Raw genomic sequence first — 15,537 nt, 5'->3', positions numbered from 1 at the left:
GGAGGAAATTGGGAGTTTTCCATATTTCCCTTTGAAGTTGACAAACAGCTATAACAGTTATTTGGAATACCGTGTGCATGCACACACATGCACACACTGTCACATGATACGTACATGCACACACTGACACAAGCTATTGTAATGGAATATGCATTCAGAATGCATATAACACAGATAATGTTCTTTCAACTAGGAGAGTATTTATATTATTTGTCAATTAGTTCTGAAATGACTTGGAGCACAAAACAAAATTGATTAATTTAAATGAATTCCCACAGGCCATACATTACCGACTTGGTTGTCTCTGTGCCTTTTATGAATCATTACCGACTGAGATGAGACCAATTAAAAATATCGAAACATCAATTAAAAACTCAGTGCTAAGCGATAATAAATCAGCGTTCTGTTGTAAATCTCAAATGTAGTTTTTGTTGCAGAAAGAGTAATTAATTTCCCCTCATATTCTCACTAGCTGAATATCTCAATTTATTTTTTGACTCAAATGACGCTCATAGTTTGTGATTGGCTTTTACAAACGAACCAAACGTCTGGATTGGTGCCGTAATAAACTAATGCTGCCAATCAAGGGCTCCCACACCCCTGCTACTCTCATCAGTTCCAAGTGAAGGGACACTCAATGAGTAATTTGTAATTATGATTAAATATATCGGCAGGTGCTGAAGCACAACTTTGGGTTAGGGAAGACGAACAAAGTGAAACACTGGCTCTAATGGACAATACTTTTCCAAAGGTTTTCAATGATTTATTTCTTCCGATGACAGGATGCATGACAAAGCTGTGACCGGGGTCAACCAACTGTTCCATAGAATGTCCTGTCAGTAAAATAGGTATGTTGATCCAATCCTGCACATAACCAACCATTAATGAACCCAGCCAGGCCTGTACACGTTGAACCATGGGTTGTGTCCCAAATGGCACCCTACTCCCTACATAGTGAGAGATGGGCCCTGGTCTAAAGTAGTGCACTATACAGAGAATAAGGTGCAATTTGGGACATACAAATGATACCACATTTGCCTTTCCTACTTAGGTTACTTCCTGCTTGAAGGAGAGGTAATATCATTAAGGAGTTAGGTGATAAAGGAGAGCGGCGCTCTCAGGGCGAGACTGGTAGACAGCGAGCGAGGTTAGGTTAAAGAGACTACAGTGGGCCGACAGTAGCAAAAGCGCTTAAATCAATTGGATTGATCTGTAAACAGAAAGGGTCAAAGACAATACGCTACATATATATGGGACTTCATTAACAGATTGCATGGTATAATGGTATAGTTTTTTGGTTGGTAGAACCTTTTCACAAAATGTTTCTTTGAGGGTTCTTCATTGGGTGAACGGGTTCTACATAGAACCAAAAATGCTTCTCCCCGAAAACAAGAATGGGTTCTCCTACAGGGGCAGATGAAGAACACTTTATGAACCTTGTAGCATTCTACAAAAACTTTGAAGCAGTGGCAGATGAATCCCTTGCAGCGTGTTATTCATATATAACAGAACAGTTGAAGCGTGCAGTACTAACCTCATCCGTCACTTTGAATCGCTTCAACAGGGCCACAAACTTCTGTTTGAAATTGGGTTGCTGTAAAATGAGAGTGAGAGAGAGGGTGGAGGAGAGGGAGGGAGAGAAAGAGAGAGTTTGGTGTCAACAAGAGTACACCAAGAACTTGTCAGAACGATCATTTTTAGTGTGATCCCCATTTGCTAACGCCATGACGTAAGCTAATCTTTCAGAGACATCAGTGTAACCAACAAAGCTGTCTTCAAACTCATGGGATGACAGCTCTATAATACTGAGAGCTCAATAAATCACAATAGACTTCTGAGTCTAGTCTTCACCGCCAAATGTTATTACGCTCCAGAGTGAAGTTTCCCATAGGTAAAGATCTAGGAAAAGCTTCCCCTTCTCCAATCCTAACAATATTTATTCATTGGGAAAAAGCTAAACGGACCCAAAATCAATGTCTAGGGGCAATTTCACCCTACTCCCATTAATATGCTTATCTGAAGAGTGCCAGCATCTGAAGAGCACTAGGATGCACCATTAGAAATCAGTTAATGTTCACACGGCTTAGTGGCTTCGACCTCGGTGAACTTATGTGTGCATGATTCGCTGATTCACCAAAGGCACATTAGGTCATTGGAGAGAGCCAGACATGTCATTATTAACAACATTAAGGATTATTGATTGAAGCAAATACCCAGACCTAGGGAAAAGTATTTGTTAAAGTGTGCGTTAATTTGTGATTTATGTTTGTGTGTGTATGTCTGTGTGTGTTACCAGCTACCATGTGTGGGTCTCAGTTTGTGCGTGTTGGTGCCTGCTTAATTTGTATCCTTAGTTGGTGTCTGCGTCATCTACACAGTGTTTTGGTCTAAAAGTGGACGTTGAACTCATTCCAGGACAACTCTCCTGTCACTACTGCTTAGATAAGGATTTGGGAGACAGAAGACATCTTCTGTGCCATCCCTGAAAAGAACAAGACTAGGTAGCAGACCTAACACAGACACACCTTAAAGAGATTACAGTGAACTCTTGATGACTGCACCCATTTGCACTGGCTTGGAACTTTCGAGACAGCACACACTAAACCTGAGCATAAAGTTATCAGAAGCAAGTTATTGAATTGGGACCGAAAAACTGTACTGCATTTAAATGTAGTTTGTACTTACAGTGCCTTCAGAAAGTATTCACAACCCTTGACTTTTTCCACATTTTGTTGAGTTACAAATTGGGATTAAAATGGATTTAATGGTCTTTTTTTCTTTTTGACGATCTACACAAAATATTTGGTAATATTAAAGATTCATTTTTTAAAGATGAATGAAAAATATTACACTAATATATATTGATAAAATAATTAGAATCCCCTTTGGTAGGGATTACAGCTGTGAGTATTTTTGGGTAAGTCTCTAAGAGCTTTACACACCTAGATTGTACAATATTTGCCCATTGTTCTTTTTTAAACCCTTCAACCTCTGACAAGATGCTTTTTAGTAATTGACAGACATTTTTAAGTCTTGCCATAGGTTTTCAAGATGATTTAAGTCACAACTGTAACTAGGCCACTCAGGAACATTTAATGTCGCATTGATAAGCAACTACAATGTAAATTTGGCCTTGAGTTTCAGGTTATTGACCTGCTGAAAGGTGAATTTATCTCCCAGTGTTTGTTGGAAAGCAGACTGAACCAGGTTTTCTCTAGGATTTTGCCTGTGCTTAGCTCTAATCCATTTTTTTTATCCCCCGAAATAATTCCCTAGTTCTTGCTGATGACAAGCATACCCATAACATACCCATAAGAGTGGTACTCAGTGATATATTGTGTTCGATATGCCCAAAACATAATGCATTGTACATAATGCATCGTATTCAAGACAAAAATGTAATTTATTTGCCACATTTATTGCAAACAGGATGCATGTTTTGGAATATTTTGATTCTGTACAGACTTCCTTCTTTTCACTCTGTCATTTAGGTTAGTATTGTAGAGTAACTACAATGTCGTTCATCCATCTTCAGTGTTCTCCTATCATAGCCATTAACTGATTTAAAGCCACCATTGGCCTCATGGTTTCTTTACTCTCCGGCAACTGAGTTAGGAAGGATGCATGTATCTTTGTAGTGACTGGGTGTATTGATACACCATCCAAAGCGCAATTAATAACTTCACCATGCTCAAAGGGATATATATATATTTTTTTTTTTATCAATCTACCAATAGGTGCCCTTCTTTGCGAGGCATGGGAAAATCTCCCTGGTCTTTGTTGTTGAATCTGTGCTTGAAATTCACTACTCGACTGAGGGACCGTACAGAATTGTGTGGGGTACAGATATATATTTTTTTAAATATATATTTTTTTTAATTGAACCTTTATTTAACTAGGCAAGTCAGTTAAGAACAAATTCTTATTTACAATGACGGCCTAGGAACAGTGGCTTAACTGCCTTGTTCAGGGGCAGAACAACAGATTTTTACCTTGTCAGCTCGGGGATTCAATCTAGCAACCTTTCGGTTACAAGCCCAACGCTCTAACCACTAGGCTACCTGCCACCTCAGACATGGGGGTAATCATTCAAAAATGATATTAACCACTATTATTGCACACAGAGTGAGTCCATGCAACTTATGTGACTTGTTAAGCACATCTTTAGTCCTGAACATATTTAGGCTTGCCATAACAAAAGGGTTGAATACTTACTGACTGAAGACATTTCAGCTTTACATTTTTATAAATGTTTCTAAAAACAAAATTTCACTTGTTGTGTGTAAATCAGTGGCACAAAATCTCAATTGAATACATTTTAATTTTAGGCTGTAAAAACAAAATGTGGAAAAAGTCAAGGGGTGTGAATACTTTCTGAAGGGCACTCAAAAGGATTTGACAGTGCTGTTCTAAGTGAGTCAACATGCATAGTATGAAAAAGCATGGTATGAAAAACACATCATTGAAAACAATCCCCTTCCAAGAGTTTGTACCTGCAGACCCTGCCATCACATGAACAGGTGCTGTACCTCATGGCTCTATGCTGGGGCTATTCTCATTCTCTCTGCACTAAAATAAACTTACAAGCTAGGCTTGATGTGTATTTGAATGAATTTATCCAACCACATTCTAAAGTTGTTGATATAGTTAGGCTCCCCCATCCTTACCCTTGTCATGGATGTTGTTCGAATCATTTTCCTCCGGTTTTTCTTTGGCTTCCTTTGTCCATCATCATCCTCATCGTACAGGTCCTATAAGAGAGAGTTTTGTGTCTTAAAGATAAGTGTTTTTACAACCCATGGGAATGTACCTTTTTGTTCCAAGCCCAGCACTAACACACCTGCTCATCAAGATTAGTTGAATCAGGTGTGTTAATGCTGGGCTAGAACAATAAAGTGTTTGTTCTCAAAACAAGGTCTGGGCGTACTGCTAAATTGCAGCTACTGATAAGTGAGGATTTGTACAGTCAGCCACTTGCATGAACACAGAAATTGGTTAGTAGAACAGCACATGAATAGTAGACAGAAGTTTAGTTAAAAGAAAAGCACAAAGATAGAAAGTCCCTTACATTCCATCCTCTTACACAACAACAATATACAGTGTGTATTTTTGGGTGTCCATTACAGATAATTTAGAGCTGGAGATCTTCCCCAACAGCTAAGTGTAAGATGTGCTGTGTCTCACCACTGGTTGAACAGCATCGTCACTAGCTTCCTGCTCCGAAGAGTAGCTGTCGTCGTCATCCTCTGAGTAGTTATCCATATCCGGGGAGCGATCTGGGGTCAAAGACAAGAACAAATGTTTACATGTCAATTCTCCATTCACTCACTGGGAAACTGTGGAGAATTTAGCATTGATTTTAAATGTCTATGTTCCATTGCTCCACTCAGAGGCTCTGAGCTAAAAGGAAGAGGTCAAGTAAGTTTAAATGCCTCTAATGTCACTCCATACTTCCTCAAGGAAGGGAAAATAGAATGAATGAATGGGTGAGTTTAGTAACATTTTTCAAAATATTTCATATAGCTTGCAGGCCATCTGGCTAATATTGCATCCTTGACAGATGATCTTATTTTGGGGTGCGGGCTGTCAGTTTCACAGTGAATCCCTTTACATTAGTGCAGCTGACATCTGTATCGTTTACTCAGCGTCCATTTTGGCTCTGGGAGCACGAGGATCCTAAGGGAGCATCATGTGCCAGGCTGTAACCGCCTTAAGAACCACTGAAAATAATATCCTGCATTTTCCCTCAGTAACATTGGTCCTAATGTACTTAAGCTGTCATGGTTAGGGGTATAGGCACCGATAGTAATGATGGTCTGTGGACACAGGCAATATGTAGGAAGGACCCTTCCCATGGGGCGATTAGTGGGTCTGTGGTGGGCTTATTGCACTTCAGTAAATAGACATTTAAGTAGTGAATCTATGGAAATCTCTAGAGTTACACAAGGACGAGTGAAACATTGAGACACTGAGGCTACACAGAATACGTTTCTTTCAAAAGCATTTTCTTTAGAAAAGTTAACATTTGTGAAAACGAGTTGTCAATATAGAAACACATGTCTATTAAAATGTGCAATTGCCAAGGAAATGGTTTCCCTCACATGACTGTCAGGCTAAATGCAATGTAAATATGCACTTTTTATGCAATTAAAAGCCCTGCGATAGACTAGTGTCCAGTCCAGCGGGTGTACTTGTACATCAAGCTGACTCATGCTACAAAAACAAGAGATAGGCTCCTGCCCCAAGGGCCATTCTGACTCGGATAAGGATACTTTATGCAATTAAATAACATTATGCCAAAAACATCGGTTTTCAGGATGAATGGCTTTCCTTAGTGTGCGGGCCAAACACTTGTGATGATAAGCACTGATTTCCAGGTCCCCACCTAAGGCTTTGGCCTTGGTCCCTGTCTGCCCGCTGCCGTCCTCATGGTCAATGGGCTGACTGGACAGGGAATACACACTGAGCTCGGCCGCACGCACCGGCACCTCCTTCACGTTGCTATGGAGACCCAGGATCTGTGCTCCATCTGTCGGGTGTTGCATCACCTAAACACAAGTCAGGACAGAGAAGTGTGTGAGCGACATACAAGTGTTCATTCCTACAGAACAATGAGTACCTGAGTAAAATGCATAATGCAGAAGCACACACACAGACACACACACACACAAAACAGACACACACATAGCCATAAACACAAGCTCACAAACGCAGGCACACACACATTCATACATTTGCACATACACACGCACGTTCAACTGAAGCATACAGTTTTTGTTAGAAACGGGGCAGCTTTATTTTCCTCCCCATGTTTTCTTCCTCATGTCTCACCAAATCGGATTTGTGCCTCTCACCTTGACACAGTTCGCTCTAAGCTCTAGGCTGTGTACCAAATCACATATGGTGCCATTTGAGAGGCAGCCCTGGAGTTTCATTAACCATCAATCACCTCTGGCAGGTTGCATCGAGAATGAAAGCCCCAAATGTTCTCCAATCACTTCTGTCATTCAAACCCAAGAGAAAGCCTGACAGCACTTTGTTCATGCAGTCACATCTCTACATCTCATTCTCTCCGGCATGCTGTATTATTTAGCCGTTTGCGGAGGCGGAGTTTGAAACTAATTGCGAGTGTATTGCGGATGGAGACCTTAGGAAATGTAGCTATGGTAGTCCTGTAATGTAATTGGGGGAATGGGGAAGCATGCCTACATCCAGGGGCATTGTTTAATGTTGGCTGGTGGCTGCGCGGAATAGTTCACGGATGTGCATATAATGACATTGGCTGGTGTTCAGTCAATTTCAAATAGTGGGTTTCTGAATATCGCTTCTGTTCACTTTATGCAATCGGTTACAGTTCCTTGTTATGGCCGGTTAATAGGTTCCTTCTTGCTTTGCCAACTTTGAATTTAGCACAGACCTGGCTAAAAATGGATTCTGAATTGGAACTGGTAGAGCAGCCTGATCTCAGACTAGACGTAACATAATATACATCAGTATGATATGTTACATTTGGTATGGTTACATAAGACAGAAGGTTACTTAACGCAAAAATGAAAGGAAGGTGGTGGATCGAGGTGGATGAGTAGCACGTAGGCGTATAACGCAAACGTCTAGCAACCCAAAGGTTGTGTGTTAGAATTTAATCATGGACAAATTTAGCATTTTAGCTAATTAGAAACTTTGCAAATATTTACTACTTTTTAGCTACTATGCAGCTACTTAACATGTTAGCTAACCCTTCCCCTTAACCTTAACTCCTAATACTTTAACCAACCTCCTAACCTAACCTTAACTCCAACCCCTAGCCTAGCTATGATATACATTAGCATTAGAAACCTAGCCAATGTTAGCCACAACAAATTGGAATTTGTAACATATCATACATATTGAAAATTCCGAACAGATTATACAAATTGCAATTCTTACATATCAAACAAATTGTAATGCGTAACATATCATGTGAAATGGATGAAGGACATCCACAAAGTAATGCATATCACACAAAACATATCATACTGAATGGAGTGTTTCAAATTTACGTACAGAATAATATGAAATGGTCTGAGACCAGCAAAGGCAGGCTATGTGTTGAGGTATAAGTGTTTGCTGGGGTATGTGTTGAGGTATGGGCCCTGCCTAAATGTGAATTAAAGCCTGTTTTGAGTGCAAACTATAATAAAGGGATAATAAAGGGATCATTTAAACTGTAAAAATTGATTACCTTTTAATGTGATATGAACACAACCAGTGATGATATTTTCATCTGATTGTCAAACAATCTCTTTAAAAAGTTGGAATGTTTGTCCACTCCAAAATAATTCCAGCATTCAGACTGCATACTCGCGCCATTTTATGAATGGAAATAGACATCTGTTACAAAACACCAAAAAGTGTGCCTAATCATATTCCGTGATTGCCATTGATTAGGCCTACATTAATTGATGCGTCTTGCTGACAAATTTAGCTTTTTTTGTAGCCTGAAAAGTTGGGACACCTGAAATGCATTGGAATAAAGGCTATTTTTCTCAAGGACGCATGGCAAACAAATGGCAAAAAATGAGGAAGTACAAAGGAAAATCTATGAGGAAAGGAGCTCATCTAAAGCCGGAAATCAGCACTACTGGATGGACAGCGCTGCCACAAAGAATAATGTTTAAACCATGAAAGAAAAGAGGTGGGGGTGTTCATGTCATTGGAAGATTTTATTTTCATATTTACCACTGCAAAACATATTTACCACTGCATTTTAAATGAATAGGAAAATGGTTACATTAGTATTACTTAGAGAGACCCCCAAAGTTGGACTTTTGTTGCATTCAGGGGAGCTGAGCCCCCCCGTTTCCATAGTTACGGATGTATAACCCCCATGACAAGCAATGTGCATTTGACTTCATATGCTGTTGTGATAAAAAAAAAATGGTCACAAATATTAAGCTGTTGTCTTTACCTCTGCCATATTTATGACGCCCACAGCTAAGGTCTTATACCCCAGGATGGTACGGTTTTTATATCGCTTCCTCCTCTGCAGCATGATCTGCAATCGGTTGGCGTCCCTTTTGAGGAAGTGGGGATACTAGGGGGGACAGGAAAGGGCGTAACACACAGGTATTACAGGAGGTTACATCACACCTTACATCATGTCTGTAGCCATGACAATGCATTTCTTCAGTCAGTCATTTCTTTGATGCCTTCAGATCCGCCACCTCAGATGGGCTTTGAACGCCAACCTGAGGTGTAGGAAATACACTAAAACTAAAAAAGGGGTATGATATGTTTACACAGGCACTACCATTAATTTAGCAAAAAGTGCTGTACATCAACTGTTGGCTAATGAAAATACGTATTTCAGTCACATAATGGATCACTCTTTGATACTTTTGAAAGCCATGTTAACCTGGCCATACCTGGAGTGAGAAGGTTAGCTCAAGGTCAGTCTCCATCAGTCCGTCTGGGGGAAGGACATACTCGTTGGACCGCAAGATGCGCTTGGACCCCTGTGGCGGAAGATTTAAAAGAGAGGTACAGAGAGAGTTAGGGATCTAATGGTGACTGAAACAAAGACATTTGGTGGTAACACTTCGACTTTGCAATGTTCCTTTCCCTGAGAAATGTGTATAGAAACTAAATCCTAAAACGTACACATTCCTGTGTCAAAGAAGGAGTGTTTGCCAACCATGCCTAGAAGGTAGAGGCTAAAGTTTAGGGGTTGTTTCTGGACGGGGTCTTGGAGTTGCATGTTACCTCAGTAACCTACTGATCCAACCAATTTAAAGGTAGACTCAGCGATATGATGTAGATACAGAAAGTAAACAGCATAATGGATCAATTTCCTCAACAACTAAGAGCACTGAAGCGCGAGGCTCACCTTCTTTGGTGCCCTCGCTAGCACGCTTTGAACAGCGTGATGCGAACACGTGCACAGATACTGTGTGCGACTGTGAGAGAGCATCTCGCTCATCTCAATATCTCTGGGGCTGCTCGTGTCAACGTCATTTCGCTGAGTCTTTCCAAGCATGCTCTATCATCTCACCCCACTTCCAATACCAGCTTTCATCGTGTATCAGTGGCCGTGTCTGAATACCCAAACCTGCGTCCTAAAAAATAACATTTTATAGTATGTGGCATTTCAAAAATCACGTACACTTTAAATGCCTGGATGTCATACTCATTTCAGTTTTGACAACAGCTGATCAATTAGATTTTTTTTTTTTACCTTTATTTAACCAGGCAAGTCAGTTAAGAACAAATTCTTATTTTCAATGACGGCCTGGGAACAGTGGGTTAACTGCCTGTTCAGGGGCAGAACGACAGATTTGTACCTTGTCAGCTCGGGGGTTTGAACTCACAAACTTCCGGTTACTAGTCCAACGCTCTAAACACTAGGCTACCGTGCCGCCCCAATATGGGGATGCGCTTCCGAAATCAATTAATATTGCAGGATATCTTTAGATATTTGGCTATTAGACTTCTGTTTTTTATGGGAATTCAATACAAAGCTTTACTGCTTGGCTTAGATCTGGGGATGCGCCACTGAAGTCAATGAATAGCTGGGAAACAACACGTTCGCGCATGACACAAAATATGACGTTTTATACTATGTGCATTTTCGGACTCTGACATTGCTTGTTCTGATATTTCTTAATTTCTTTCTTTTTACTTTTTGGATTATGTGTGTATTGTTTGTTATTTCTATATTGCACTTGTGATTTCATGAAAATTAAATATTTGTAGTAATTTAATTTGAATTTGTCGCTCTGCAATTCAGAGGATGTTGACGAACGGGATGGGTGCGCCAAGATGTTTTAAGAAGTAAATTTATGTGTTTTGTATGCATTTAATTTCTAGCTATTAATTTATTCATTTTGTACTGTTTTTGCTGAAGTTCTTTTTATGAACCCCAATTGGATTTCTGTTCTCATTTAAAAGTGTTTATTGTTTGTAATTATACAAATCTACTGTTATACTTTCAACTTTTCAGCATAAAAGATGCCCTCGGAAGAAGCCATCTGGACTATGTTATTGCATGTGCAATACATAATCTTTAGTAGCCTAGCTATAGTTGCCTAGATCAACTAATAGAAGCCAAGTCTTTGAGAGCATGCATCCTCCAAAGATGGAGAGGGACAGTTCATGGCTTGATCAGAGGAAGAGTAGCTCTCTGCGTCATTCCTCTACTGCATCTCCCCATTCCTCTCAAGCTACAGGTGATTCTTCAATTGATGCATGCTTAGGCCTACGGTTAACTCAAGTTTACTCCAAACACGTTTTTCCAAATGTTAGCTTCTTAGCTAACAACAACACTCTGCTGTAGTGAACGGTCACTGGGTGGGGCTACAGACGATCCTTTTCAGTTCATATGCAAAGCCATAACTGATGGTGCATTCAAGACAACAGGGAACTCTGAGAAAAATATTTTTGAACAGTCATCCAACTCAGACGTCACGATTTCCCCCAGTCTGAGCTCGTTTTGCTTCCGAGTTCCCAGTTGTACGTTGGGGCCGTAGCATACTACAGCATACTTTTTACTAAACAATACGTGCTAAATAGTACGATTAATATGTATGCAGTTTAAGTAAGTAGTAGTCAAGCCAGAATTCGGAACACGGACAGTGACATGCAGAAAAAAATAGGGGGAAAAGCTTCTTTCAATCACGGTCAGTTAGCGCTTTACTAACTGTCCATGCTGACTGTTTTGTTTTCCTTTGGGAGGCTAAGCTAGCTTCACATCCAAATTAACTGACTGGAAAAGCAACAGGCTAATCACTAACAAGACAACAGGGACCAGCAGCAGTCAGCATCAAACTTCTAATGAGCTGTCGCACACAGCTGTACTAAAATGGACCAGCAGACAGTTATCAGTGATGAAGCTTCACAAAACATTCAGTCTTTAGAGATGAAAGGGAGGAGGAAGCAAAACACATGGGAAAAAAATCTGTATTCGGACCTGCATTCCTCATGGTGACTCAGCAAACTAAAAAAGGGCGCTAGCTACAAGACATTAATGCTAATTGATTCCAGAGCAGGGAGAACAGACATGTGGCTTCCAAGAGTAGCCCAATCAGGCCCTGACAGACAACTACGTGCATAGGTAGGTGTTGACTTCAGACTAGTCTGCAACCAAAGCTATTGGCTAGCTCAATGACAATACAATTAACTAATTTCTGAATGCATTCAAAAATACTGAAAAGTCCAAAAACAAGTATGCATTAGCGGGTTTTAACATACGGAACCAAATCGCTGTAGTTCTGTAGCTGGAGATACAGAGAGAGACCAAGAATAAACATTTGTCACACTATTTTTCCTCCTGTCAATGGGGAATAAAGAGCAGTCGAAACCCGTCTTAACTCCTGCATACGCTGCAACTTTCGGTTCTTTTTATAGTTGCCGCTCAACATGCCTTCATCAGAGGATCAGATGTGGCCATTTTAAGTCCCTTTTCTGACAAGTGGCAGGCAGACAGGTGCTAGCGAGCCATTACAATGACCAATCGAGGAAATGAATAGACCCGAATGGTGTTCTCAGAAATATGCTGAAGTACCGAGTTACTTGAGAAGAGAGAAGCAGTGGGAGATATTGACTGTCACTTTGGTCAATATATCTCTGTGTGCATCTGAAAGGTAAGCACGCCATGTACAGTGTATAGAATTATTGCAAAGATTTCTGATAATCTACTGCTCAATGACCAGTGAATTTACCACCAGCAATTAGAGAGAACAGAAAGAACACAGTTCAACCACACAATGCTCTTTCTCTCTGACTGCATAGAACCCTGAGCAATACGCGAGCACTGGGCCGTACCACGACCAAAGCGAATAACTTTGGAATGCAAGAGTGCCCCAAGTAACGGTCAGACATAACTGTAATCTTTGTCCTTTCTCTCTCTGTTCCTATCGAACAAGATGTCACCTTGGTAACCGCTTGGGCAGTCCTCTGAGACTATTGAGCTTAGTGGAAGGAGAGATTCTGGAAGGTTGTCAGGTGTGAAAGGAAAAATATGTCGCTACGTCGCAGCTAAGATGCATGAAATAAAGGATGTAGAAAATATGTCATAATCTTCTTAAACTGGACTCACCTGTATTTTGACAGCTATCACCACGGAGCTAAGCTCTCGGTCCAGTTCTTTGAGGACAATCAGTTTCTTGAGGGTCAGGCTGCACAATCTGTGGTCAACAGGGGAGACAGGGAAGGGATTTAGTTTTGTTTCATTAATTTAGATAATTTCAAACATGCACAATGATACACAAACATCGTCATATATGATACAGTGGTGAACTGATAGCATGTAAACAAAGCTATTGTAAGCATATTCCATTATGGTCTTCAGTGGAACATATAGCGATGTTTGAACAAATGAATTCAAAGGAAGTCTGCTTTACTGGTATGAATGGTAACACGCATAGTACTTTCAAAGCAAATGCAACATGTACACATACTGTAAAATGAATAATAGAGCTGAAGGAAGAAAAAGATGAAGTCATGCATAATAAATGTACAGCTGAGCGAGAATATAAAAAGGTATAGATTCATATTTGACAACCCTTGTATTATGATAACTTGAAAATTGAGAAAGACATCAAAGAAATGATGAATACATACATATTTCATACACAAAACAAATTGGTAGTAATAATGAAATAAAGTCATGACTGCCTATTATAACAAAAACCGTTTGTATTTTTCACGATAATCACATCATTATCTTGATGCACCGCTTCATCCCTCTCAAGAGCTGCTGTCGTGAGGAAGGATCATGTATTTCACAAGGATAGAAAAACACCAGTGTTGAACAAAAGGTACTCAGCCCACTACATGAGATGAGTAGCGCTTTCATAGACATAATGTCTGTGGGCATAATTCTATTCAGACTAGGCATACTGTATTCACTGTGTGTGTGTTTGTGTGTGTGTGTGTTAGGGCTAGGCGGTAAACCGTAAAAACTATACACCGGTAATCATTCATGGACTGGTTTGAATTTTTACTTTACCTTCTATAACAGTATTTTAATGTTTGATTTATTACATTAAATCATTCAGTAATGACCAGTCAAATCGCCAGTAAGAAACTGCAAACAACTGAAAACTTCTAGCTAACACAACAAGTCAACAACTTCGAGAGGGCAAGCTTGCAAAATAGAGACCCCCTGAAATTGTCTGACTACCCCATAGTGGAGAAAGTAAGAACTGCAATTGAAGCCGACAACACACAGTCAGAGGAAAATAGTTATTCTGTCAATAAAAGTTGACGAAATAGAGACATACTAAGACAAAAGAAATGTGACACCGTATGTAAATGATAACAAATTAGTACAGAAAATTCAATTAAGAAATTAATTAAAATGCTGGAAGTGAATTATGGAATGTAACAAATAATTTTGATTCCTATGCAATTCCAATGCAACAAATAGGACTACTTCACTGTCAGTTTTGTCCTATTATTTTTGGTTGAAGTTCAAATGAACAGTAAAGCAATTAGAATGGAGAAAGCCCAGTAAAACCACTTAGAAACTTTTATTATTAAGAAACATCCAATGCTGTCAAATACTGAGAAAAATACTGTGATATGATATTTTGGCCACATCACCCAACCTAGTGTGTGTGTGAGGGATATATATATACATACATATACAGTTGAAGTCAGAGGTTTACATACACATCAGCCAAATACATTTAAACTCAGTTTTTCACAATTCCTGACATTTAATCCTAGTAAAAATTCCCTGTCCTAGGTCAGTTAGGATCACCACTTTATTTTAAGAATGTGAAATGTCAGAATAATAGCAGAGAGAATGATTTATTTCAGCTTTGATTTCTTCCATCACATTCCCAGTGGGTCAGAAGTGTACATACACTCAATTAATATTTGGTAGCATTGCCTTTAAATTGTTTAACTTGGGTCAAATGTTTTGGGTTGCCTTCCACAAGCTTTTGGCCCATTCCTGTAACTGAGTTAGGTTTGTAAGGCCTCCTTGCCTACACACACTTTCTCAGTCCTGCCCACAAATTTTCTATGGGATTGAAGTCAGGGTTTGGTGATGGCCACTCCAATACCTCGACTTTGTTGTCCTTAAGCCATTTTGCCACAACTTTGGAAGTATGCTTGGGGTCATTGTCCATTTGAAAGACCCATTTGCGACCAAGCTTTAACTTCCTGACTGATGTCTTGAGATGTTGCTTCAATATATCCACATACTTTTCTTCATGATGCCATCTATTTTGTGAAGTGCACCAGTCCCTCCTGCAGCAAAGCACCCCCACAGTGTACGTATACTTCTGACTTCAAATGTACATTAGATACGTTCCTTGGCCTTTTATAAATACATTTCATGCAATTCTACTATACTTTATATGATTGGAGACATTGGCAGAATATTTTTTAATACGACAAAAATTACAGTGTAGCCTACTCTGCTGACACTGACAAAAATATCAATAAAAACGACATCCATATAATAGGCCTACGAGAAGGGAAGAAAATAATGCCTACAACATGACATCCATTTAACCCGGAGGAGGAAATTATTGTCCAAAAACTGGCACA

The 15,537-nt window shown here is 39.7% G+C and overlaps 1 protein-coding gene across 2 annotated transcripts in view; it reads right to left on the bottom strand.

Moving 5' to 3' along the window:
* Window positions 1-15,537, bottom strand: part of LOC135539425 (phosphofurin acidic cluster sorting protein 2-like) — an 87,035-nt gene that overhangs the window by 33,197 nt on the left and 38,301 nt on the right. For both annotated transcript variants that reach the window (XM_064965304.1, XM_064965305.1), the window contains exons 2-8: window positions 13,073-13,160; window positions 9,405-9,494; window positions 8,948-9,073; window positions 6,386-6,548; window positions 5,185-5,276; window positions 4,668-4,751; window positions 1,535-1,594 (exon numbers count right to left, since the gene is read on the bottom strand). In XM_064965304.1, coding sequence (XP_064821376.1) covers window positions 1,535-1,594; window positions 4,668-4,751; window positions 5,185-5,276; window positions 6,386-6,548; window positions 8,948-9,073; window positions 9,405-9,494; window positions 13,073-13,160 — 703 coding nt within the window. The remainder of the gene's footprint in view (window positions 1-1,534; window positions 1,595-4,667; window positions 4,752-5,184; window positions 5,277-6,385; window positions 6,549-8,947; window positions 9,074-9,404; window positions 9,495-13,072; window positions 13,161-15,537) is intronic.

Source organism: Oncorhynchus masou, chromosome 5, assembly GCF_036934945.1.
Source record: "Oncorhynchus masou masou isolate Uvic2021 chromosome 5, UVic_Omas_1.1, whole genome shotgun sequence".
NCBI lineage: Eukaryota > Metazoa > Chordata > Actinopteri > Salmoniformes > Salmonidae > Oncorhynchus > Oncorhynchus masou.
Note: the sequence above shows the minus strand (reverse complement) of the source record. Positions and strands in the feature narration are given on the sequence as shown.